The 27,506-nt window shown below is 38.3% G+C and overlaps 1 protein-coding gene and 1 long non-coding RNA gene across 6 annotated transcripts in view; one reads left to right on the top strand and one right to left on the bottom strand.

The window, feature by feature from the left end:
• Positions 1-417: 417 nt before the first annotated feature.
• On the bottom strand, positions 418-3,280 carry LOC127493547 (uncharacterized). The gene is made up of 3 exons (XR_007923825.2): positions 3,064-3,280; positions 1,169-1,285; positions 418-702 (listed from the first exon to the last, which is right to left on the bottom strand). It is a non-coding gene; the product is annotated as an uncharacterized lncRNA (long non-coding RNA).
• A 45-nt stretch (positions 3,281-3,325) lies between these two features.
• MROH9 (maestro heat like repeat family member 9) overlaps positions 3,326-27,506 on the top strand; it is a 107,706-nt gene continuing 83,525 nt past the window's right edge. For 3 of the 5 annotated variants that reach the window (XM_051857124.2, XM_008264098.3, XM_051857127.2), the window contains exons 1-4: positions 3,338-3,465; positions 4,908-5,067; positions 15,967-16,028; positions 17,153-17,199. In XM_051857124.2, the coding sequence (XP_051713084.1) occupies positions 16,004-16,028; positions 17,153-17,199 (72 nt within the window). In that variant the 5' untranslated portion in view covers positions 3,338-3,465; positions 4,908-5,067; positions 15,967-16,003. Of the gene's footprint in view, positions 3,466-4,907; positions 5,068-15,966; positions 16,029-17,152; positions 17,200-27,506 lie in introns of all 5 variants that reach the window. The other 2 variants (XM_051857126.2, XM_051857125.2) reach the window with 2 other exon arrangements.

Raw genomic sequence — 27,506 nt, forward strand, 5'->3', positions numbered from 1 at the left:
GAAGATAGATACAAAAAGCTTAACAAAACAATATTATTTCTTGCCATTTTCGAATTTATTTTTGTCATTTTCTCAGTCTACTATTATTGAGTTAAATATTTATTATTATTCACCTTGAAAAAACTTTAACAAAACAGTAGCAAACTGAATCCATTAACATTTAAAAGGGTTCTATATTACAACCAAATGGAATTTATTTCAAGAACACAATATTGACTTAGTATCTAAAAATGTATCAATACAAAATACTATGTTAATGAAAACATTCTAGCATTACTAGATATGGAGAAAACTTTTGATAAATAAAACAACTTTATTTAGTAAACTTAGAAACAACAACAACTACTGTTTCTTCTTTTTAAATATTTATTTTATTTATTTGGAAGGCAAAGTTACAGAGAGAAAAAACTTTCCATTAGCTGGTTTACTCCCCAGATGACTGCAGGGCTGGGCCAGGCCAAAGACAGGAGCCAGGAGCCAGGAGATTCATCTAGGTTTCCCGCATGGATGCAGGGGCCCAAACACTTGGATCATCCTCTGCTGCTTTCCAAGGCACATTTTTTAGCAAGGAGCTGGATCAGAAGTGGAGCAGCAGGGTCTTGATCCAGTCTCATATGGATGCTGGCATTGCTGACAATGGCTTAACCTACCACAACACAATGCCAGCCCCAACAATAATTTCTCCAATCAGATAAAAGGAAACTGTGAAGAAAACCATGGCTGACATCACTTAGTGGTGGAAGACTGAATACTCTCATTAATTACATTTATAATGTCAAGGTACAAGTAGGCAAACAGTAATAACAATAATAACAATAACAACAATAACAAAAAAGCATCTAGACTGAAAAGAAAATTAAAACTGTCTCCATAGGTGACATAATCTTGTACATGGAAAACACAAGAAATGAAAAACTTTTGGAACTAACAGATAAGCTCTGTAAGTCAATATATAAAAGTTCATTGTATTTCTAATTTTTATTTGTGTATTTGTATATTTTATTTGTGTATTTGTGTAGAGAGACAGAGAGAGAGAGCTCCCATCTGCTGATTCACTTCACAAATGCCTACATTGACTGCAGATTCTTAGGCTAAAGCTGCAAGTAAGAATTCCATCCAGGTCTCCTACATGGACGGTAGGTATCCAACCATTTGACCCATCACTTACCCTCAGCAGGAAACTGGAATAGGGAGTGGAGCTAAGGTACAAACTTGGACACGCTGAAACGAGATGTGAGAGCCCCGAGCAGCATTTTCACTGTTATGCCACTCACTCATTCCTCAACTGAAAAAAAGAAATATGAGATTAAGAAAACAATTCCTTTCAGAGTTACATGCAAAAGAATGACATATTTGGCAGCAATTTAACAAAATAAGTGTACCAACTGTACTCTGGAAACTGTAAGATGAAGCTGAAAAAATTTGAGAGAAGATAATAAATGAAAAGTTCATGGATCAGAACTTAATATTATTAAGAGAGCTATACTCCCCAAATTGTTCTATATATTTGACCCAATCCCTCCCAAAATCCAAGCTGCATATATTGCATAAATTGACAATCAGATTCTAAAATTCATGTAGAAACTTAAAGGATCCAGGATGGATAAGACAAGCTTGGAAAAAAAAAAAAAACCACAAAGCTTAAGATGTAATTTAAGGATGCCAAGACAATTCATTTGGGAAAAAATAGCCTTTTAAATAAGATAGGGTGGATAACAGCCATTTTTAACAAATGAGTCTAAGCTAACTCAACATGCAGATGCAGAGGTGTAAAGGTAGACTCATAACTCCCATCATATACTAAAATTAACTCAAAGCATGATGGACGTTTGACATAGCAGTTAAGATACCTCATGGGATGCCCACATCCCAAATTAAAGTTCCTGGATGGGGTAGCAGCTCCATACCCAATTACAACTTCCTGCTAATGCATGCTCTGAGAGGGATCAGGTGATAGCTTCAGTATTTGTGTCCCTACCACCACATGGGCAACCTAGATTGAATTCCCATATTTGGCTTTATCCCGGCCTAGCCCCAGCTTTTGCAGAAATTTTGGAGAGTGAACCAGGAGATGAGAGATCTCTGTGTGTCACATTCACTCTCTCTCTTTTAAGTCAGTAACAATTCTTAAAAATAAAAAAACTCAAAGTTTATCAAAAATCTAAATGTAAGATATTAAAATTACAAAACTCTTAGAAGAAAAGACTAGTTGGATCAGACAGTTAATTCTGAGTGAATTCTTGTGAGTCCAAAACACAAGTACTAAATAAATAATAATTGAATTTCATTTAAATTAAAAACTTTTTTTGCTTCAAAGGATAGTTTTAAGAAAGTGTAAAGGTAGCTCACAGAATAGTAGGGGATATTTGCAAATCATATACCTTATAATGATCTGGCATCCAGGATATATATTTAAAAAAATCACCAGCAGCTCAATACTAAAAAGACTCAAAATGCCATTTATTATATATTGTTTATATGAAATGTCCAGAAAGGGAAAATTCATGAAGAGAGAAAATTCATGAAGAGAGAAAAGCGATAAATGGTTTCCAGGCACTGGTGGGAAGAGGAATGAGGATTTGACTGTGGGAATGAGGTTTCTTGCAACTCAAAAACTCAACAATAAAAATAACAACCAATCCAGCTGAGATGAAAATGGTCCAAAATCAGTTCTGATTGTTGTATGATTGTACATATATTAAAAAAGCACTAATTGTATACTTTAAAATGATGAATTCTATAGTATATGAATTATTTAACAAATACATTATAAAGAGAATACTGCAATGAACATCCTTCTCCATGTTTTAGTACATCAATTGTTTAAATGTTTCTATAATCTTTGGACCTACAATTAGAAATTAAAGGTTGTAGGATTAAAATGTTGCTAGAATATGATAAATTGTTCCACAAGTTACTTATATCATTTATGCTTTAACCAATTGTATGAGAAATCTCAAAAGTTCTATTTATCCTTTATTTATTTGACATCAAATTTTATTGATTTATTTTTAATTATTATTTTGTTTTTACTTACTATAAATTTATGTTTAACTGACTTACATTACTTTGAACTGAAGTGAAATTAAATATATTTTCATAATTTTTAGCCATTCAGTTTCCTCTTCTATAAAATTTCTATTCATATCCTGTGTTTACTTCTACTGAGCTGTTAGTTTGCAAAAATATCTGACATTGCTAGTTACACAGGAACTAGAAACTTTCCATTCTCTGTAGTGAGAGATGAGCATTAACAGTCACTCGAACATGTTAGAGTATTCTAGCCAGACACCACAACCATTCTGGAATGGAATCTTGGAAACATATGGTTACCATGACAAATGAAAACATTTCAGAGGATTCTCATCATTTAACTGAACAGAGGACTTTACCTTTGCTTAAAAGGAAATATAAGTTTCTCTTCTATACTTTGCCTTACCAATGGTTACAGAGAAATTATAAAAAGTAAGTAATTATGCCCCTGTTAATCTTGCAAAATCTTGTCTTCTTTCTAACCCTGACCTTTTTTCTTAAGTGTCTTCGTTTTTGTTATTGATGTTATTGTTGTTGTGATAAGAGAAAAACCATGGATATATTAGAAAATATTTCACCATAGGCCGTCATCTAAAATTCCCACCAAATTTAACAATTGGAAGAATTCAACTTTGTTAGTTGAACCCTCCAACTTCATGTTGCATTAACCAGCATTCTCCAGAGAAATAGAACCCATACATAGAAACAGACATTGTAAGGAATTATTGACATGATTACAGAGATTGAGAAGTCCTACAACTTTCTAGCTGTAAGCCAGAGATGCAGGAAGTCCAATGGTATAGTTTGAAGGCCTTAGAGCCAGAGAGCCAGTGATGTGGATTCCAGCCTGATTCTGAAGGCTTGAAAACAAGGAGTGCTGAGGCAAAAAGATCAATGTCCCAACTCCGTCATCAGCTGTCATTGCTTAATGTGTAAGCGATGCAGAGAGGAAGTGAACATTCCTAAGCTTTCTTGTTTTATTTAAGCCCTCAGCTAAATATGGAATGGAGGATGCCCTTTCAATTGGGGAAGGCCAACTGCTTTACTGAGTCCACAAATTTAAATGTCGATATCTCCTGGATCACCTTGACAAACACAATTGAAAATAGTGTTTATCAATACTGGGCATCCTATGGTTCAGTCAGGTTGATATATGAGTCTACTTTCTGTCAATTTGGTTAACATTTCCTTAAACTTAATCTCTGAATAGAGACAAAATAAAATAAAAATTCCACCTAACATGATACAACTATTCTGCATACAATCCCAACATAAACAAAAACTTTGCCTTAAAAGGAGAAAAAGTCCTTAAGTGATGTTTATGTTTTTATGATATGCCAAAACTTAAGTAGTATGATGTAAAATTAAGAATATTTAAATGCCATGATTTGAAGTCAACACATGTTGAAGGAATAAGAGAGGAATGAAAATAAAAATACTTGCTATAAACACACATAGTTATTCATAATAAATTAAGAAAATATTGGGCAAAACACTCATAATGATTGCAGTTCTCATTTTTTTACTTGTCACACTATCATAAGTTGTGTTTTTAATTGCCTTCCTTGACTTCCTATTCTGCATTCCTTTGCCTTCAGCAAGTACCTCATGGTTTTTTACTTACTGAGGGGACCCGAATTCTTCTGAAACACGTGGACCATTAGCAATTCTACCTGAATTGAGTTGCTGTATGTTTCCATTTATTTTGATCACAAGCATGGTAAAACTGGAAAATGCCCTAAGGGATCTCCTACATTCCAGATACACTCTTCCTAATTTCTACTACCAAATAGTGGTCCAATTTATTCTTAGCAGGCAGGGTGAGACAGTTCAGCCAGCATAGCGAACTCTCTTCTTTTCCTTCTGATTCACAGGAAAGAGACCAAAGTGGCCAGTTGGCATCTTTAATTTCCAATTCAGTGGAACTGTTGTCTCCTGGTAGAAGAGGGATGCTTCTTTCTTCTGTATCTGATTTTAAGCCAGAAGATTATAAGGTCACAGGAACTGGAAGCAAGTGCACCACCACAAATAACAGTGAGTGGTGCCACTCTTATTTCCACTCATTGATTTTTAGACCTATGAATAGTGGTTATGGGAGAAACTGCACCATTAATTGAACACCAATTCAGAATATAATCAGCCTCATGAGGGAGCTTTCTTTTCTCAATCTTGTAAGATAGTGCCACCTAGCTGTAAATTCTACAGACAAATCTGAGTCTTCAAATGGTCATTCTACCATTCTATCAAAAAAGCTGCTTTAGGATGGTGAATTCCATGAGCATGATCCCATTGTCCCATTTCTTTGGCTGTGAAGTGAATTTCTTGTTCAGACACAATGTTATGTGGAAAACCATGATGATAGATAGATAAGGTATTCTGAAAGTTCACAAATTCAGTTATGGAAGAAATGTCGCATGCAGAGAACCTGTATCCAGAGTAAGAGTCTATTCCTGTAAAAAACAAAATTCTGCTCTTTCTATGAAAGATATGGCCCAATATAAGCAACCTGCCAGAAGGTGACTGGTTGATCATCCTGGGAGATGGTACTATATTGAGGACTCAGTGTTGGTCTTTACTACTGGCACACTGGGCACTTACTAGAGTCCCTTTTGTCATTTTTTTCTTTTATTTGGGGAATACACACTTCATGAATTTAATATACGCAAATTTGTGGACACTGTGATTCCTTCTCTAGGCTTCCCTCCTGCCCATGCTTAAACCCTTCTTCCTCCCCACTCTCCCACTCCCATTCTTATTTTTAACAAATCTGTTTTCAGTCAATTTTATACTCACGAGGTTAACCCTACATGAAATAGAGAGTTCACTGAATACTATGAAGAAAACAGAAAAATCAACAAAAACAAAAACAAAAAAATTGTTCCTCAACAGTCAAGATAAGGGCTGTTCAAAATCATCACATCTCAAGGTGTCAGTGTCACCTTTTAGGTACTCTATTAATTACCACAGATCAGAGAGACTATATGGTATTTATCTTTTTGTGACTGGTTTATTTCACTAAGTATAATGGATTCCAGTTGCATCCAATTTGATGCAAATGACAGCATTTCATTTTTTTCTTACCACTGTGTAGTATTCCATAGTCTGTGTGTGTGTTATGTGTGTGTGTGTGTTCAAATAATTTCTTTATTCAGTATTCACTTATGTTGATGGACATCTGGGTTGATTTCATATCTTAGCTATTGTAAACTGAGTTACAATGAACATGGGGGTACAGATCCTCTTTCATATACTGATTTCGTTAACCTTGGGTAAATTCCTAGGAGTGGGATGGCTGGGTCATATGATAGGTCTATATTCAGATTTCTTTTTTAAGATTTAGTTATTTATTTGAAAGTCAGAGTTACACAGAGAGAAGGAGATGCAGAGAGAGGGGTCTTCCATCCACTGGTTCAATCCCGAATTGGCTGCAACGGCCAGAGCTGCACCGATCCAAAGCCAGGAGCCAGGAGTTTCTTCTGGGTCTCCCATGAGAGTGCAGGGGCCCAAGGACTTGGGCCATCTTCTACTGCTTTCCCAGGCCATAGCAGAGAGCTGTATTGGAAGTGGAGCAGCCGGGACTTGAACCGGCACCCCTATGGGATGACAGCATAATCGGCAGCAGCTTTAGCCTCTACACCAAAGCACTGGACCCTCAGATTTCGGGGGTATCTCCATACTGTCTTTCATAGTGGCTTTATCAGCGTACATTCCCACCAATAGTGGATTAAGGAACCTTTCCCCCTACATCCTTCCCAGCATTTGTTGTTTATTGATTTCTGTAAGGAAGCCATTCTAATGGGAGTGAGGTGAAACCTCACTGTGGTTTTGATTTGCATTTCCTGACGCTAGCCATCCTAAGCACTTTTTTCATGTGTCTGTTGGCCTTTTGAATTTCCCTCTTGAAAAATTTCTGTTCAGGTCCTTTGCCCATTTCTTAACTGGGTTGTTTGTTTTGTTGTTGTTGGGCTTCTTGACCTCTTCATAGATTCTGGAAATCAATACTTTATCAGTTGCATAGTTTGCAAATATTTTCTCCCATTCTATCTGTTGCCTCTCCACTTTGCTGATAATTTTTTTTTTTGCCATGCAGAAGCTTCTCAGTTTGATGTAATCCCATTTATTAATTTTGGCTTTGATTGCCTGTTCTTCTGGGGGTATTTTCCAAGATGTCTTTTCCTGTGCCAATATCTTGTAGGGCTTCTCCAATACTCTCTAGTAATTTGAAGGATATTAGGTCATAATTCCAGGTCTCTGATGCATTTTGAGTGAATTTTTGTCTAAGGTGTAAGTTAGGGGTCTTGTTCCATACTTCTGCATACAGCTATCCAGTTTTCCCAGAACAATTTGTTCAAGAAAGTGCTTTTTGCTCCGAGGATTAATTTTTCCTTTTTCATCAAAGAAAAGTGTAGATGTATGGATTGATTTCTGGAGTTTCTATTCTATTCCATTTGTCTACACATCTGTTTTTGTGCCAGTACCAGACTGTTTATTTTTATTAAGATTTATTTATTTTACTTGAAAGTCAGAGTTACACAATGAGAGGAGAGGCAGAGAGAGAGAGAGAGAGAGAGAGATAGAGAGAGAGAGAGAGATCTTCCATCCGCTGGTTCACTCCCAAGGTGGCTGCAACAGCTGGAGCTGCACTGATCCAAAGCTTCTTCTGGGTCTCCCACATGGGTGCAGGGGCCCAAGGACTTGGGCCATCTTCTACTACTTTCCCAGGCCACAGCAGAGAGCTGGATTGGAAGTGGAGCAGCCGGGTCTCGAACCGGCATCCATATGGGATGTTGGCACTGCAGGCAGCGGCATTAACCGCTACACCACAGCGCCGGCCCCAATACCAGGCTGTTTTAATTATAACTGCCCAGTAGTATGTCTTGAGATCTGGTATTGTAATGTCTCCAGTTTTTTTCTTTCTTCTTCTTCTTCTTCTTTTTTTTTTTTTTTTTTTTTTGTCTTAAGATTGCTTTAACTATTCGGGATCTCTTGTGTTTACATATAAATTTTAGCATCATTATTTCTAGATCTGTGAAGAATGTTGTTGATTTTTTATTTCGATCACATGAATCTATAAATCACTTTTGGAAGTATGAACACTTCAATGATGTTGATTCTTCCAATCCATGAACATCAAAGACTTTTCAAACTCTTTTTTCTCTTCTTCTATTTCTTTCTTTAAAGCTTTGTAATTTTTATCATAGAGATCTTTGACCTCGTTGGTTAAATTTATTACAAGGGATTAATTCTTTCTGGAGCTATTCTGTATGGGATTGATCATAGAAGTTCTTTCTCAACTATGGCATTGTCCATGTATACAAAGGGTATTTGGGCCAGTGCCATGGTATAGCAGGTAAAGCTCCCGCTTACAGTGCCAGCATCCTATTTGGGTGCCAGTTTGAGCCCCAGCTAATCCACTTCCAATCCAGCTCTCTGCCATGGCCTGGGAAAGCAGTAGAAGGTAGCCCAAGTCCTTCAGTCTCTGCACCCACATGAGAGACCCAGAAGTCCAGGCTCCTGGTTTCAGATTGGCACAGCTGTGGCCATTGTGACCATTTGGGGAGTGAACTCATGGATGGAAGTCCTCTCTCTCTCTCTCGCTCTTTCTCTCTGCTTCTGCCTCTCTGTAACTCTGCCTTTCAAATAAGGAAATAAATCTTTTTAAAAAGGCTATTGATTTTTGTGTGTTAATTTTGTATCCTGCTGCTTTACCAAACTCTTCTATGAATTCCAGATAGTGTCTTGGAGGAGCCTTTTGAATCCCCTGTGTATAGAATCAGGTCATCAAAGGGATAGTTTGATTTCCTCCTTTCCCATTTGTGTCCCTTTTATTTCTTTTTCTTGCTTAATGATTCTGGCTAAAATTTCCAAGACTGTATTGAATAGCAATGGTGAGAGTGTTTATACTTGTCTGGTTCCAGATCTTAGTAGGAATGCCTCCAGTTTTTCCCCATTCAGTAAGATTCTGGCTGTGGGTTTGTCATAAATGGCCTTGATTGTGTTGAGGAATGTTCCTTCTATACACAATTTGCTTGAAGTTTTCATCATAAATGGATACTGAATTTCATCAAATGCTTTCTCTTCATCTATTGATAAAATCATGATTTTTGTTCTTCAGTTTGTTAATGTGATGTATCACATTTATTGATTTTTGGATGTTGAACCATCCCTGCATACCAGGGATAAATCCCACTTGGTCTGGGTGAATGATATTTTTGATGTATTGTTAGATTCAATTGACTAGTATTTTGTTGAGGATTTTTGCACCTATGTTCAACAGGCAAATTGGTCTATAACTCTCTTTGTTGTTTTGTTCCTTTGCCATGTAGTCCAGCAACATTAGGGACAAACAACCACCTTAATATATTTGAGTATTTCAAAATGAACTGAATATTTAATAGATGTTCAAAAGTTTCAAACATACAGTTATCCAGATCTTTGCCAATATTTTGTTATTTTTAAATTTCAGATTAACATTAAATACTTATACATTTTTAGTACATGTAGCTTTTTGACACACTGCTTAAACTGACCATACCAGGAAACCCGCCTTTCCATTTCTTTATCCATTTCTTGCATGTGGGTGTGTGCATGTGAGTGTGTATGTGCATGAGTGTTTGGAGCCTACAAATTCTTCTCTTCTAGTTATAACAAACTGATTACATTTCAATACAGATACTTCATGTATCTCTATATAACGGTTCATGACATGGACTATCAATGGTCTCTCTACTACTAGAAATAGAAAATAGCCTATTTAACTTCTTCATATTAGACACAGAATATCGTAAGTCCAAGAACTAATTCAAAAAACTCATCCTTAAGATTTTGTTCCTATAAAACCACTCTCAGTACAAAATCTGTATTAGTTATGGTTCTCTAAACAGAACCAATAGAAAAGTGATCATTGGGTGGGTAGGTAGGAAGGAAAGAAAGAAAGGGAAAGAGAGATAGAAAGAAAATCTCCTACATGGTACCAAATCACCCTTGGAACCAAAATCTGTGTTAGGGTTCTCCAAAGAAACAGAGAAAAGAGATTTCTAGAAAGATAAATAGGCAGATATGTATTACCTAATTATATCAAGACATACAGATATAGACCGAGTAAAAGACAGAGAAAGAGACATAGACATAGACGTAGAGATAATTTCTCTTGGTGCAAAATCAATATTAGTTAGGGTTCTCAAAGAAACAAACATCTACTGGTTGTGGCTCTCTTTCCCTTCCTTCTCTCAATAAAGATATAAAATATATATAAGATATATATAAATATGTATATTGTAGATGGAGAGACCAAAAGAGAGATATTTATTATGAAGTATCAGCACATGCAATATGGAGTGTGAGATGTCTGACAATGTGCTTTCCACAAGCTGCAAATTCAGGAAAGCTGATGGTTTAATTCAAAACTGAGAAGTAGAAAGTCTATAGTGTACATTTTTTTTGTGTGTGAAGGGATAAGGCTTTATTAGGGATAAGGCATCCATCAAAATGGAAGGGACAGACAGCGCGCCCAGATGCTTGGACTGGGGGAGAGTGAGGTTACATGGTTGAATGGACAGAATATGTAGTGTACATTCTAATCCCAGTCTAAAGACCTGAGAATCAAGAATTCTTAGATCAGGAGTGCTGACGGCAATTCAGCAGATAGGTGGGGAGCAAATGGAAACTTTTGCCTTTTTGATCTTTGTTCCTCAAAAGATTGGATGCTGACCAGTCATATTGGAGAGTATTCTACATGTTACTCAATTCCACCACTTTCAATGCTGATCTCTTCCAGAAAAATCTTTATTAGGAACAGTGTTTAAATAAATAAATAAATAAATAAATAAATGCCTGAAAATCCTATGGCATAATGAAGCTGACACATAAAATTATTCATCACAACATCTAACTTCTTTCCCATTTCTGACCGCTCCTGCCTTACAGGCATCTTGGGCACTTATGTTTTCTTCTGGCTGTCTAACAGCCTATAAGTTGTTATCTAGCCAAGTTTGGTCTGACTCCAAGCACTCAAGATCTGAAATTGAAATCCCCTCCAGGAAACATTTTATTTTCCCCAGTGAAGCTGGATTTCAAGGAATCAGGAAATAGAAAATCTCACCTGGCAGTGAAAATATCATAAGACTGAGTAGTTTAAAGATCAACAAAAGTGGCCGGCACTGTGGCATAGTGGGCTTAGCCTCCACCTGTGGCGCTGGCATCCCATATGGGTGTCAGTTCCTATCCCACCTGCTCTTTATCCAATCCTGCTCTCTGCAATGGACTGGGAAAGCAGTAGAAGATGGCCCAAGGGCTTTGGCCCCTGAACCCACATGGAGGACCTGAAAGAATCTCCTGGCTCCATGCTTTGGATTGATCCAGCCTTGGCAGTTGCAGTCACATGGGGAGTGAACCAGAAGACCCTTCTCTCTGTCTCTCCCTCTCTCTGTTTGTAACTTACCCTCTGAAATAAATAAATATTAAAAAAAAACAAAAGAGTGTGGTCATTTGTTAATTAAAATAAACCATACTCACCTATAAAAGTAAAAATTATGAGGTATATTCCATATATGTCCTAAAGTTTCCTCCTGTATGTATTTAACCTAAGAGAACTGAAGCAGCAAACATTTGTCATAGCAAACCCTTTGATTGAGCAATAACACAACTTGTTTGGAAAAGATACTGAAAGCACACTAGCTATTAAATAGCTGAATTTTGAGTAAATAGAGCATTTCTGCAATGGGGCTTTTGTCCTTATGTATGGTCTCAGGGACATCTCCATGGGGAGTTGGCTAATGCTTCTCTTGGTTGATGAGGACATGAGAAAAGCAAGGTGAGCATCTTAGAGAAGTGGGAATGGGATGTGGACATTGAAAGTTCTTCCCTGGTTTTGATTTGGCACCGGGATAAGTTGGTGACACAGGAATATCCAAGAAAGCACACACAAAGTGTTGCTGTAGGGGGACAGCTGGAAGGAGGTCAGCTCTGCAGGCACTCTGGAGCTGCTGGGGTGGCACAGCTGGAGGGGAGGCTAAGGGAGTCAAGTCACATTCTGGGTCAGGTGGAGAATTCCTACAGGTGAAAGTCTTGCAAACGTTTGAACTGGGAAAAAATCATCTCTTTTACTTATGAATCATAATGAAAAACTAAGTGAATGTAAGGTCAAAATGAAGATTGTTACAAGAAAATCTAGAAAGGCAATGATAAACCAATGACAAGTAACTCTGAGAAAATATTGTCAAAGAGAAGATAATTTTTTTAAACTGAATAAAGCAACTCCATCTCTAAAATGTGATATCCAAGTACAGCTATAGCAGTTTAAGAATAAAATAGCACAGCTCAATAAGAAAGTGGAGTAGGGGCATATTCTCACAAAACGAAGTCTATGTTGGAAACAGCACCAAGAAAATAAACATTGTTAAAGTACGGTAAGGAGCATGAAGCACAAATTCTAGGTAAGCTAAAAAGACTTGAAAGGAGAACTAATAGAAGCATAATTAGTGTCACCAAAGTAGAGACCCAAAATAACAAAAGATAAAATCTTTAAACAAAAATTTTAATAAAACTTTCCATTAATATATACATTGCAAACCAGATTATGACCTAAGAAAAATTAACTCAAGACAATCCATAATTAGCTGTATTCTTTTAGAGTTAATTTCAAAGATAAATAATTCATTGTAAATCCAAGAAAAGAAAAAAAAGTTACTCTACATAGGAAAATAAAATAAAAACCCAACTAACCTTGTCCTTTTCTATAGCTAGATAACAATAGCACAGACCCTGTGAAATCCTAAAAGGAAACATTGTGGCTTGAGAATGTTTTACCCAAAGTGTGATTCAGTGTAACAAACAGTTTTGAACATGAAAAATTCAAGGAATGTGACTCTTCAGAGCCCCTCTTAATTATACCAACATAAAATGAACTTTAACTCAGACAAATAGAGAAAGCCTGGCAGTGTGCACTGTTGAATGTAAGTTTAAGACATAAAGGAAGGTGAAGTTAATGTTATAAAACTTAATAAATATTATAAACCTTGAAAGCACGCAAATGATATAACTACTAATGATTACAGGGACTGGCATTGTGGGGTAGTCACTGCCTGTGATGCAAGCATCCCATATGGGTGCTGGTTCATGTCCCAGGTACTCCACTTCCATCCAGCTCCTTGCTAATAGACTGAGAAAGTAGGCCTACATGGTATAACCATTTGGGCGCCTGTCACCCATGTGAGTGACATAGATGAGGCTCCTGACTTCAGCCTGGCCCGGTGCTGTCCACTGGGGCTATCTGAGGAGTTAATCGGTTGATGGAAGTTCTCTCATTCTCTTTCTGTATCTCCCTCTCTCTTTGTAACTCTGAATTTCAAATTAAATGTCTTGAAATTATAAAGAAAATAAGAAATGGGGTAAGGAACATAAGTACATTGATTTCTTCACCATGAAAATTGGGATTATTGAGTAATCATGTAAATATAAAAACAAAGGTATAAAGATTTCACCAGTTTAATTAATAAATTTTATGAGGAACGAGGAAATGGAGAAAATAGAAATCAGCAAATTTTATCTATGTTTATAGCTAGGAATCAACAGATTCTGCCTGGAGTTTGAGGAATCAATGTATCAAGTCAAGTGATGGTCATTCTAAGCAGCATCCTAACAGGATTATGAGCCTTTCATATTAAAGATAGCCACAAACCCATTCCCCTCTCTCCTCCCTTTCTCCACATCCCCGTCTCTCTCCCTCTCTCTCACATACACACTCCAAATAATAAAGTATTGAATAGTAACAACAACAAGACACATAAAATATAATAGGATGGCAAAATCTGTTATGTAAATAAGAATGGATTGAGCTCATCTATAAGGAGAAAGGTTAAGTTACAAATAAATCTTTTTTTTTTTTTTTTTGACAGGCAGAGTGGACAGTGAGAGAGAGAGACAGAGTGAAAGGTCTTCCTTTTTGCCGTTGGTTCACCCTCCAATGGCCGCCGCGGCCGGCGCACCGTGCTGATCCGATGGCAGGAGCCAGGTGCTTATCCTGGTCTCCCATGGGGTGCAGGGCCCAAGGACTTGGGCCATCCTCCACTGCACTCCCTGGCCACAGCAGAGAGCTGGCCTGGAAGAGGGGCAACCGGGACAGAATCTGGCGCCCCGACGGGGACTAGAACCCGGGATGCTGGAGCCGCAAGGCGGAGGATTAGCCTAGTGAGCCACGGTGCCGGCATAAGTTACAAATAAATCTAACAGTATGCTACATACTAGAAATACTTAGAAAACAGTCTCCATAGGGTGAGCCTGGGAATAACAGTTAAGATGCCATTTGGGATACCCACATTCCATACTGGAGTGTCTGGGTTTGAGTCCTGTCTCTGCATCCAATTTTACCTTCCTGCTAACGTGTACCCTAAGAAGCAGCAGGTGATAACTGATGCAGTTACTGGGTCCCTGCCACCCATGTTAGATCTAAATTGAATTCCTACTTCCCACTTTTGACCCACCCCAATCCTGGCTATGGTGGGCATTTGAGGAGCAAACCACTAAGTGGGAGTGCTGGCTCTCTCTCTCTCTTTGCCTTACAAAAAAATAAAAATAACATTGAATAAATTATTTTAAAATAATGAAAATAAAAATTGAGAAAAAAAAGAATACCAGAAGAGTATAAGTAATAACAACAATGAAACAGAAATTGGGGTCTTCATTCAGACAAATTTGAATTTCAGAATTGAAATTCATGATTAAAGCAATAAATAGGAATTAAAAAGAAAATATCAAATAATTGAAAAATTTATAACAAAAAGAAAAAATACAAAGGAATATTAAAAATGTAAATGGTAAAAAAAATAAAATAAAAAATGGCCTCCACTACTCCTGTCCCTGGCATTCATGCTTTGTTATAAGTCCCTCCCCTGGAAGCTGAGAAGTTAAGAAAGAATACTGCTTATGCTGTGACTATGACAGGGTCTCACTCTTGTAATTATGTTGCATAACACATCAAAAGGCATTGTATGGCTGTGATCAGTGTTACTAGTCAATTAAGAGGGAGATTATCTGAGAGAGCCTCACAAAACATGAGCCTGTTAAGTCTGGTCTGGAAAGTCAAGGACAAATGTAAAAGACTGGTAGGAAGCTGGTGCCATGGCTCACTAGGGGCTAATCCTCCACCTGCGGCACCGGCACCCCAGGTTATACGCCCGGTTGGGGTGCCGTATTCTATTCCGGTTGCTCCTCTTCCAGTCCAGCTCTCTGCTGTGGCTCGGGAGTGCAGTGGAGGATGGCCCAGGTCCTTGGGCCCTGCACCCGCATGGAAGACCAAGAGGAAGCACCTGGCTCCTGGCTTCAGATCGGCGCAGCGCACTGGCCACAATGCACCGGCCGTAGAGGCCACTTTGGGGGTGAACCAACGGAAAAAGGAAGACATTTCTCTCTGTCTCTCTCGCACTGTCTTCACTGTCTAAATCTGCCTATCAAAAAAAAAAAAAGAGTCTGGTAGGGTGGGGACCCCTTTGGAAGGGGGTATTTGGAGAGGAATTGCAAATGGCTTCTCAGAGCTGAGAGATGCCTTGTGTCACAGCCAGGCAAACAGCAGAGCCCTCAGTCTCACAACCTCAAAGAAGGGGACTCTGCTAAGACCTAAGTGACATTGGAAGAGGACCCTGAGACTCAAATAAGATAACAGTCCCAGGTAACCCCTGGATTTCAGCTGCATGAGACCTGAGCAGAGAATACAGGAAAGATGAGATAGATTTTCCTGACCTGCAGAAAACTGACAAACAATAAATCAGTGTTTTTTAGAACATTAAATTTGTGTTAATTTGATACATAGCAATGGATAACTAATACAATCTTCATATCTTAGAACATTATAAAATTTGTAGCACCAAAGCTGATGAAACAAACAGAACTATAATAATGTTACTGGTTTATGTGTTAATACATAATATTCTTTTTCAGCATTAGTGGTGGAAGAATTTAATTGACTTCTGTCAACATGCCATTGAGGAACCAGAGAACAAGTAAGGCTTTAGGACACAATAAAGAGAAATAAGTGTCTGTGTATGTGTGTGTGTGTGTGTGTGCATGTCAGAGGGAGAAAGGGAGAAAGAGAGAGAGGACATGAAGAGAAAGAGGGACAGCCATAAATCAATTCCATCCATGGAGACAAAGAATGTATATTTTTCCCTTAATGCTCATAGAACATTCCCCAAAATATCCACATGCTTTGATAGGCTTTTCTGTATGAATTTCAAAAAGTACAAATAGCAGAGAAATATTTTCTGAACCCAGTGTAAAAATTATAAATGTACAATTTTTATATGTAATTTAATTTCTAGTAATACTAGGAAATACTTCCTTTTTAACAAAGATTTATTATATATATTTGAAAGTCAGAGTTACAGAGAGAGAGAGAGAAAATCTTCCATTCGCTGGTTCACTCCCCAAATATCCACAATGGCCAGGACTGAACCGATTCAAAGTCAGGAGCCAGGAGCTTCTTCCAGGTCTCCCACATGGGTGCAGGGGCCCCAAGACTTGGGCCACCCTCTGCTGCTTTCCCAGGCACATTAGCAGGGAGCTGGATTGGAAGTGGTACAGCCAGGACTCGAACCAGCACTTATATGGGATGCTGGCGCTGCAGGCCAGAGCTTTAACCTGCTGTGCTACAGTGCTGGCCCCTAGAAGAAACTTCAAACTAGTAATGGATTTTGTGTTTATCACGTTAAGAAGTTAACTACAAAACTATCTCATTAAGTATTATAGAGAATAGATTTAAAATACAATCGAAAAATTTTGTCACAAAAGTATTATGTAGATTTTCTTTTTTAGCAATGATTGTTGAGAATGGTACTTTTGATTTTGTTTTATTGAGCAAACTGGTGTGTTTGGCATAAATACCACTTGGTAATATTGTATTCTTTCAATGTGATGCCATAATCCATCTGTTAATTGTTTTGTTAAGTGTTGTTTAGTAATATTCATAAAGATTTTATCTGTACTTTTTGTGTATGTGCGTGTAGGTTTGTGTGTGTGTTTGTGTGTGTGAGTGTGCGCGTGTGTGTTGGGCTTTACCATCAACTTAACTCAGGGTTGGGAACATGGGCATTCCCTTTAAACTACTCTCCTTCTTCCTTCTGGATAGTAAGCAGTCTCCAGACTCTGCAATCCAGTGTGAAATGGCACCACATGGTGAGTGATATTCCATAGCGACATTGATATAACTGAAATTTCTTGGGCAAAAATGCCACATTCATTGTCTCCATTATAACAATGTTACCATTAATGTTTAATGCATGCATGATGTAGGTGGAAAGAGATAAAGGGAAATTAGTGGAAGATGTGTTTATCTTGTTCTTCCTGACAGCAACATTTTTTCTCAACCTCCCGAGCCCCTGGAAACAGCCTTCAACGCTAATTCAAAAGGGTTTTTCTTTTCTGTTTTCCATACCTGTGTTCCACCTCTTGACATGTCTCTACTTTAGTCTCCTGCTCATATCCTTCCCTCTATCATGTGGAAACCCTTCTCATCAAACTGCAGCCCTTACCATCTAGACTCTGATAGGCTGGCTGCATTTTCTTGTCTGAGAACCATACTACTTTACATCTTTCCATTTCCACTTATCATATTCTTCATCGTCTTTTAGGCATGTGGGTGGTTTGCACGTCCTTTGTGAGTTGAGAACAGAGATTGCGATCATTCGTCTTTCTGTTCTCATAGTACGGCACTTAGCAGGTATTCACAGTTTTAAAAACTGTGGCAAAATCCTGAACCTCAAATAGATTCTGCCACCAGTTTAATATGCAAGGTCAAATTAACCTAGAATTTATGAGGAAGAGCTATGATAATAAGACAGTGGATCTTTTACTCCTAGAAAAATGGGCCGGTGAGAATACTAAAACTTTCATAGACTGTTTCTTTAGGATCCCTAGATCAAATTCTCTGATAATTAAAGAAAATCAATAGTAATGGTTGATGGAAAAGTTGATTCTGCTAGTCACGACTTGGGAACAGTTGACAATAAAACAACATTCTATTAAACAGAGCTGTTTCAACATTTTCAGATTTTTCTAGCCCTTAGAGACTGAAACACACAGTTTAGCATTTGCATTTTTTCACTCCTTCACTCCTTTATTTATCCCACAAATACTTATTATTTTCTATGTGTCAAATATTATGCTATCCATGTGATATACAAAGTAGAATAAAACTAAAAGACTGGCCTCAAATTGCTTCTAAGAGTACTTTAGTGGAGGAGAAAAGTTTGAAAAGACAGTATTTAGAAATTGGTATAAGTTATGAGGAAGTGACAATAAGCAGGAAATGATGGAAGAAGACTCATGTGTTCCTTAAATTCTAACTTCAGATAGGATAGTATCTGAGCTGGTCTTTAATGTATGAGTGGAAGGCCCAGATGAAAATGAAGGAGGGCCGGCGCCGTGGCTCAACAGGCTAATCCTCCGCCTGCGGCGCCGGCACCCCGGATTCTAGTCCTGGTTGGGACGCCGGATTCTGTCCCGATTGCTCCTCTTCCTGTCCAGCTCTCTGCTGTGGCCCGGGAGTGCAGTGGAGGATGGCCCAAGTGCTTGGGCCCTGCACCCTCATGGGAAACCAGGAGAAGCACCTGGCTCCTGCTTTCGGATCAGTGCGGTATGCCGGCTACAGCACACTGGCCTTAGCGGCCATTGGAGGGTGAACCAATGGAAAAGGACGACCTTTCTCTCTGTCTCTCTCTCTCTCTCATTGTCCACTCTGCCTGTCAAAAAAAAAAAAAAAATGAAGGAGGAGGAAATAACAGTTGGAAAAGCCTGAGAAAGGAAACACCGTGGCTCACTAGGCTAATCCTCTGCCTTGCGGCACCGGCACACCGGGTTCTAGTCCCGGTCAGGGCACTGGATTCTGTCCCGGTTGCCCCTCTTCCAGGCCAGCTCTCTGCTGTGGCCAGGGAGTGCAGTGGAGGATGGCCCAGTCCTTGGGCCCTGCACCCCATGGGAGACCAGGATGAGTACCTGGCTCCTGCCATTGGATCAGCGCGGTGCGCTGGCTGCGGCGGCCATTGGAGGGTGAACCAACGGCAAAGGAAGACCTTTCTCTCTGTCTCTCTCTCTCACTGTCCACTCTGCCTGTCAAAAAAAAAAAAAAAAAAAGCCTGAGAAAGGAAACAGAAAACATATAAACATATTTGTAGAATTATAGATTTCAGGTATGCTTTCCCAGAAAGTGATGAAAGAAAGATGTGGTTTTGTCTCTGAAAGTTTGTTGGACTTGTTCTTGGAATCACTTTTTGGGGGTGATGGTTGGGGTCAGGTGAAAAAACAGGGTTGAGTACAGAGAGGAGTGGAACTCATATGCAATTGCAAGACAGAACAGAGAACCTAAGGGAGCTGTGGAGCTGGGATGGCTGTCCAGAGTTCAACCTCTTTGAGAAAGAAGCTGAGCCCTTGTGTCCTCATATTAAAGAGGTTGAATATATGTTAATCCCAAGGACATGATATGATGTTAGGTAAGGAGGCTCGTTGGCTAAAAAAATTTTCACACTACTCATCTGAGAGTTGCCAATACTCCTAGAAGCTTAGGAAAAGAGTGTTTGAGACACAGGAGAGACAAGAGATTTACAAAGTGCCCCCACAGCATCCACCTACAACAACAGGTATATCTCAAATGAAGAGTGTGTGCAGGGAAGTTGTGGGTGTTGTGGATAGAGTACAGTTTCTGTCAGTGACCCACTTATTATTTTTAAGAAAGCTTTTATTTAATGAATACAAATTTCATAGGTATAGCTTTAGGAATATAGTGGTTCTTCCTCCCATACCTGCCTTCCCACCCCCACACCCACCCCAAGGCCTACTCATTCTCCCATCCTGTTCTTCATTAAGATTCATTTTTAATTAATTTTATATACAGAAGACCAACTCTATACTAAGTAAATATTTCCACAATTTGCACCCACGCAGACACACAAAGTATAAAGTACTGTTTGAAAAAAAAGTTTTATAGTTAATTCTCATAGTACAACTCATTAAGGACAGAAGTCCTACATGGGGAGTAAGTTCACAGTGACTCCTGTTGTTGACTTAGCAATTGACACTCTTATTTATGATGTCAGTGATCACATGAGGCTCTTGACATGAGCTGCCAAGGCTATGGAAACCTTTTGAGTCCACAAACTCCGTCAGTATTCAGACAGGGCCATAAGCAAAGTGGAAGTTCTCTCCTCCCTTCAGAGAAAAGTACATCCCTCTTTGATGACCCCTTCTTTCTGCTGGGGAGAGACCCACTTATGAAAAGTCCTGAGTTTTGCCAAGGAGGACTTAATGAATTAAGGGATTGTTTTACTCCAACAGAATTATAGATTAGGAAATATAAGCAGAATCATTATAAGATAGAGCAGGAATCTCAGAGAATATCTTTGAGAGATTCTGGCTATTGGGAAACCCTGCACATGGGTCAAGAAGATTTGTGCTTCATAATTTCTAAAAGAAACAAATACATGTAGTCAACAGTATTCAGAACATGTAGCTGGATCTTGAAAGTAACACTTCACCAGGGTATCAGTTCCTCTTTAGTAGGGCTGTTGGGGACACCACTTGTTGGTCAGAAGTGATGACCAGAGGTTCCAAGATGGTGGAGTAGCAACAGGATGGTCTTATTTATGCAGGGCAAAATTTATATTTTAAAAAGGAGAGAGAGCACACTCTCAGGATAAAGGTGTGGGAGAGCTGCAATGAGAGACCCTGCCAGAGCAGTGGAGGCAGTCCAGATCCATGCTGAGAGAGCAAATACACAACAGAAGACCCACAAACTTGGATCCGGGGAAGAGGATGTCTGCCTTAGCGAACCACGGGCCCACGGCACTGCTAATACAATGGGAGGGAGAGCTGTGTGAACTGCTGCTGGAGTCCTACGTGGATCCCCACAACAGCAGACCACCAATCACCCAGAAGTTGAGGGGGAGAAGGTGATCTGCCTCCCTCCCCCTCTCCCTGCTACAGCACAGACCTGAGGCCAGCAGGGGGAGAGATGACACCAATTTTGGACACAGACAGGTAGACACAGGCAGCCTCTGTGCACACACCCAGCAATAGCCGGGGTCACCCTCCCCCCAGTCCTTCAGGACCACAGAAATTCAGTGAAATAGTAACAGAAAACTTCCCTAATTTGGAGAAAGAAAGGGATATCCAAGTACAGGAAGCACATAGAACTCCCAATAGACATGATCAGAAAAGATCTTCAACATGACACATTATAGTCAAACTCACCACAGTAAAACATAAAGAAAAGATTCTAATATGTGAATGAGAGAAATTCCAGATGATTTCAGAGGATCTCTTGTTAGAATCAAAGCAGACTTCTTATCAGAAACCTTACAGGTTAGGAGAGAATGGTGAGATATAGTCCAAGTCTTAAGAGAAATAAAACTGTCAACCCAGAGTACTGTATCCTGAAAAGCTATCTTTAATGAATGCAGGTGAAATAAAGATCTTTCACAGCAAACAGAAATTGAAAGAATTTGTCACCACTCACCCAGCATTACAAAAAAAATTAAGAATATTATTAAGGATATGCTACACACAGAAACACAGAAACATGGTCATCACTATGAAAGAAGGTGAAGGCAAAAAAATCTCCTAGTAGAAGTACAAAGGGAATCCAAAGTAAACAATAGGAATATTTATGGAAAAATGGCAGGGAGAACTTATTAATTATCAGTAGTCACTTTGAATGTAAATGACCTCAATTCTGCAGTTAGAAGACACAAACTGACTAAATGAATTAAAAAACAAAACCCATTTATTTGTTGCCTACAGGAAATACATCCCACCAACAAAGACACATGCAGATTGAAAATGAAAGGATGGAAAAAGATATTCTATGCTAACAGAAACCAAAAACTTGTGTATCCATCCAGTATCTGACAAAATAGACTTTAGCATAAAAAAGTTAAAATAGAGAAAGAAGGACACTATATAATCATTAAGGGATCAATTCAACAGGAAGAAGTGAATATTATAAATGAATATGAACCTAATTACACGTTATCTGGCTATTTAAAAGAGCCAAAGAGAGACATAGATGGGGGACTTCAATACCTCACTTTTGGTAATAGACAGATCAACCAGACAGAAAATTGGCAAGGAAACACCAGAGTTAATTGACACTATAGACCAACTAGACCTAATGGACATCTACAGAATTTTCATCCTACAGTTGCAGAATACACATTCTTCTCACCAGTGCATGGAATCATCTCCATGATTGACTACATGCTAGATCATAAAGCAAGTCTCAGCAAATTCAAACAAATTGAAATCATACCATGCATCTTCTCAGAACACAATGCAATAAAGCTGGAATCAGCAACTTCAGAATTTCTAGAACATATAGAAACATATGGAGGTTGAACAGCATGCTCCTGAATGAACAGTGGGTCATAGAAGGAATCAAAAGAGAAATAAAAAAAATTTCTGGAGACAAATGAAGATTACAGTACAACAAATCAAAACTTACGGCATACAGTAAAAGCTGTGTTGAGGAAAGTTTATAGCAATTGGTACCTACATCAAGAAATTGGAAAAGTATCAGATAAATGAGCTATCAATGCATCTAAAGGATCTAGAAAAATAATTGCAATCCAAACCAAAAGCTTGTAGGAGAAAATAAATAATTAAAGTTAGAGAAGAAATCAACAAAATTGAAACAAAAATACAAAATATAAGCAAAATGAAGAGCTGTTTTTTTTTGAAAAAAATAAACAAAATTGACACATCATTGGTCCAACGAACCAAAAACAGGAGAAGATCCAAATCAATAAAATTAGAAATTAAAAAAGAAATGTAACAACGACACCACAAAAATAAAAAGAATAATCAGAAATTACTACAAAGAGCTGTATGGCAACAATCTGGGAAACCTAGAAGAAATGGATAGATTCCTGGACACATACAACCTACCTAAATTGAGCCATGAAGACACTGAAAACCTAAACAGACCCATAACCAAGACAGAAATTGAATCAATAATAAAGGCCCTATCAACAAAGAAAAGTCTAGGCCTGATGGCTGTACTGCTGAATTCTACCAGACATTTTAAAATTAACTCCAATTCTTCTCAAGTTATTCAAAACAATTGAAAAGGAAGCTATCTTCTCAAACTCCTACCAGGAAGCCAGCATCTTTTTCATTTCTAAACATGAAAAGATGCAACAGAGAAAGAGCACTCCAGACCAATTTCCGTGATGAACATAGACACAAAAAACCTTAACAAAATGCTAGCCAATCAAATCTAACAACACATGAGAAGGATCATTCACCCAGACCAAATGGGATTTATCCCTGGTATGCATGTATGGTGCAACATTCATAAATCAATCAATGTGATACATCACATTAACAAACTTAAGATAGACCAATGGAGCAGAACAGAAATGCCAGAAATCAATCCAAACATCTACAACCAACTTATGTTTGACAAAGGAGCTGAAATCAATCCCTGGAGTTAGGACAATCTCGCCAACAAATGGTGCTGGGAAAACTGGATCTCCATATGCCAAAGTATGAAGCAAGACCCATATCTAACACTTTACACAAGAATCCACTCAAAATGAATTAAAATCTCTGACCTGAAACCATCAAGTTACTAGAGAACATTGGCAAACCCTGAAAGATATAGGCACAACCAAAGAGTTGTTGGAAAAGACCCCAGGGGCACAGACAATCAAAGCTAAAATGAACAAATGGGATTACATCAAGTTGAGAAGTTTCTGTACTGCAAAAGAAACACTCAACAACGTGAAGAAACAACTGACAGGATGGGATAAATTATTTGCAAGCAATGCAACTGATAAAGGATTAATAACCAGATACATAAAGAGATCAAGAAACTTCACATTAACAAAACAAACAACCCACTTAAGAAATGGGCAAAAGACTCAAACAGACATTTTTCAAAAAGAGGAAATCCAAATGGTCAACAGACACATGAAAAAAATGCTTAGGATCATTAACCATCCAGGAATTGCAAATCAAAACCACAATGATGTTTCATCTCACCCCAGTTAGAATGGTTTTCATACAGAAATCAACAAACAACAAATGTTGGTGAGGATGTGGGGAATAAGGTGTCCTAATTCACTGTTGGAAGGAATGTAAACTGGTAAAGCTACTGTGGAAAACAGTATGGAGATACCTCAGAAACCTGAGTTTGACTACAGATAAATTATATCAAAATCTCCATAGGTATGGCCCAGCAAATGGAAGTCAATATTTTTCAGTCTCTTAAGGTGCTGTGGCTATATAGCCAGTTATTTAGAATAGTGTAAGTATTACAAATTTATTTCCAAGCATTCATTACCAGTTAAAAAGCTGGTCAAAGAGAAAAGTTCACTGAAGCAACAGGCCTGAAGGATCATTGCTTCCATAGAGGCAGAATATTCAATTAGTCACTGCCTATAGAAGTGGGGATTCATGAATTTCTGGACAAATAGACTTAAATTCATGAGGAGTATGAAAATTTCTTGTTTCAAGATAGAGAAATCACCACACAGAACATGTTGTGTGTGCTTTCTATGTTACAGCAAGAGCTGTCTGTATAAAGCAGATTTTATGTTCTATGATAACATATAGTATGCTATTAATCAACATAGCAAAGAATTATTCTCTTAAGCAAAATCATATTTGGTCTTATAAGGAATTAATTAATTGTGAACATGTTATTAATAATTTGGAGACAGGGGATTATCTCTTCTGCACCACCCAGTCTCAGTATAGCCCAGAAAGATGTTAGCAGTGGATATGAATGCTCAATGGGGAAATGTCATGCTTTAGTTCAGACCCCAAATAAGAAGCTTCTCTAACTTAACAGACCTGTAAAGAGCCCTACCCATTGGGCTAGCTCTCACACACCCCAAAATACTCTTAACTCTGGAAACAGGGGGGCAGCATCTAGCAAACAAAGGACATTTTTATTTTTTAGAGTGGTAAGGAATCATTGTCAGGCATTTTCCTATGCATTAACGAGAATAAATTTGTTTAGATGCATCATTGTAATGCATATACTAGGAAGGAACTTGGAACTATTTCAGAAGTAGAGAGTGAGACTTTATATGACCAATATTAACAGCTCTGAACAAGAACATGACATTGCAACAGATTCTTGCATGAACACGAATAAGGTATATTGGAAGAAAATATATGTTATTGTCTAGTCACTTAAGGTACACAACATGATGATTTTATATACACACTTATTTACATATTATAAATAAGTAATATTTACATATTACTTATTTATATATACACTTACTAGCACTTTCATTAACACACTTAATTACCAGTGTGTGTGTGTGTGTAGTGTGAAGTATGGTATGTGTTGGGGGGCTGGGGGGCACTTAAGATCTACTCTCAGCAAATTTCAAATAAGCAAAATATTAACTATACTAGCCACGCTCTACATTACACCCTCATAACCTACTCATCTTATATCTCGAAGTTTGTACCATTTTAGCAACATATGCTGATTTCCTTCCTCCCCACCCCAACACCCGGAGACCGCTATTCTCTGATTCTGCAATCTCATTTAATTAGTTAGTTATTATTTTATTTAGGCAGGGAGACACACAGAGAGACGTACATCTCCTGTAGTCTGCTCACTCCCCAGATTCCTATAACCGACTGGGCTAGGCCAGGCTGAAGCTAGATGCAAGAAACTCAATCCAGATTTCCCACATGAGTGGCAGGAATCCAACTGCTTGAGCCATTATCTGCTGCCTCGCAAAGTGCACATTAGTAGGAAGCTGGAGATTGAAGTGGAGCCTGGACTCAAAGCCAGGCACTCTGATATGGCATGTGGTGATCTATAGTGGCATAATAAGAGCAGTGTCAAATGCCCACTCCTTCAATTTTTTTTTAGATCCTAATAGAAGTGAAATGGTATGGTACTTGTCATTCTATACCTAGCTTATTTCGCTTAGCATAGTCTCCTCCAAGTTTATTCATGCTGTTATAAATGGCAAGATTTTCTTATTTTCAGGGATAAATAGTATTCCATTATTTATTTACCACATTTTCTTTATCCAAGCATTCACTGACAAACCCTTAGGTTGATTCCATAGCTTGGTTAGCATCAATAGTGCTTCAAAGCACAGGGGAGAACAGATATCTCTGAGATTCTAATTTCTTTTTTTTAAATGTATTCTCATCAGTGAGATTGCTGGATCATAAGACAGTTTCATGTTTAACTTCTTTAAAAGTTAAACATACTATTTTCCATAATGGCTGTTAACTTACATTCACATCAACAGTGTGTGTGGATTCTCTTTTCTTCATACCCTCATCGACACTTCTTACCTACTGTCTAATTTGATTAGTATATTTAGCTCGTGTTTATACTCCTGTAGAACTGTGGTCTTTTGTTGTTTTCAAACATTTTTTTCCTTTTCATAGGTTACCTTTGTTTTGTTGATTTTCTTTTTCTGAAACCTTTCTAAGTTTGATGAAATCTCTTTTGTGTGTTTTCATTTGCTTACTTATATTTTAGATGCCACACCCCAAAATATTAATGCCAAGACTAATGGTAACCTTTTTTCCCTACATATTCTTTCAGGAGTGTTAGTTATACTTTCAGATCTTAAATTTAGGTCTTTAATCCATTATGACTTAAATTTTGTACATGATATAAGAACTGAATTTAGTGTGTTTGCCTCTGCCCATCTAGTTTTCTCAACACCATTATTGAAGAGAATATCCGTTCTCCATTCCATTGTGTACCTTTGGCATCATATAGAGATGAATTTATTTCTGGACTCTGTTTCATTCCATTGGTCTATGTGTTTATATTTATGACTGTCCATACTGTTGAAATTATGGTAGCTTAAGTAGTATTCCTGATGTCAGGAGGGGCAATGCCTCCAGATTTTTTTTTAAGATTCATTTATTTATTTGGAAGGCACTGTTAGAGAGAGAGATAGAGAGAGAGAGAGAGAGAGAGAGAGAGAGAGAGATGAAAAGAGAAAGACATAAAGATCTTCCATCTGCTGGTTCACTTGGCTGCAATGGCTAGGCTGGGCCAGACCAAGCTTCTTCTGGTCTCCCACTTTGGTGGCAGGGACCAACCATTTGGGCCATCCTCTGCTGCTTTCTTGAGTGCATTAGCAGGGAGCTGGATGGCAGTAGAGCAACCAGGACTCGAATCAGTGCTCGTATGGGATGCCAGCATTGCAGGCAGTGGCTTTACCTGCTGTGCTGCTGAACTGACCCAGATGCCTCTGCTTTATTCTTTCTCAAGGTTCTCTTGGCTAAATGAGTTCTACTGCTTCTTCAGTTTCTTGAAAATTGTACAATAATCTTTTTTTTGAAAGATTTGTTTATTTATTTGAAAGGCAGAGTTACAGAGAGAGAAGAGAGGCAGAGAGAGAGGTCTTCTATCCACTGGTTCACTTCCCAATTGGCTGCAACAGCCGGAGCTGTGCCGATCCGAAGCCAGGAGCCAGGAGTTTCTTGCA

The sequence above is a fragment of the Oryctolagus cuniculus genome, chromosome 7 (assembly GCF_964237555.1).
Source record: "Oryctolagus cuniculus chromosome 7, mOryCun1.1, whole genome shotgun sequence".
NCBI lineage: Eukaryota > Metazoa > Chordata > Mammalia > Lagomorpha > Leporidae > Oryctolagus > Oryctolagus cuniculus.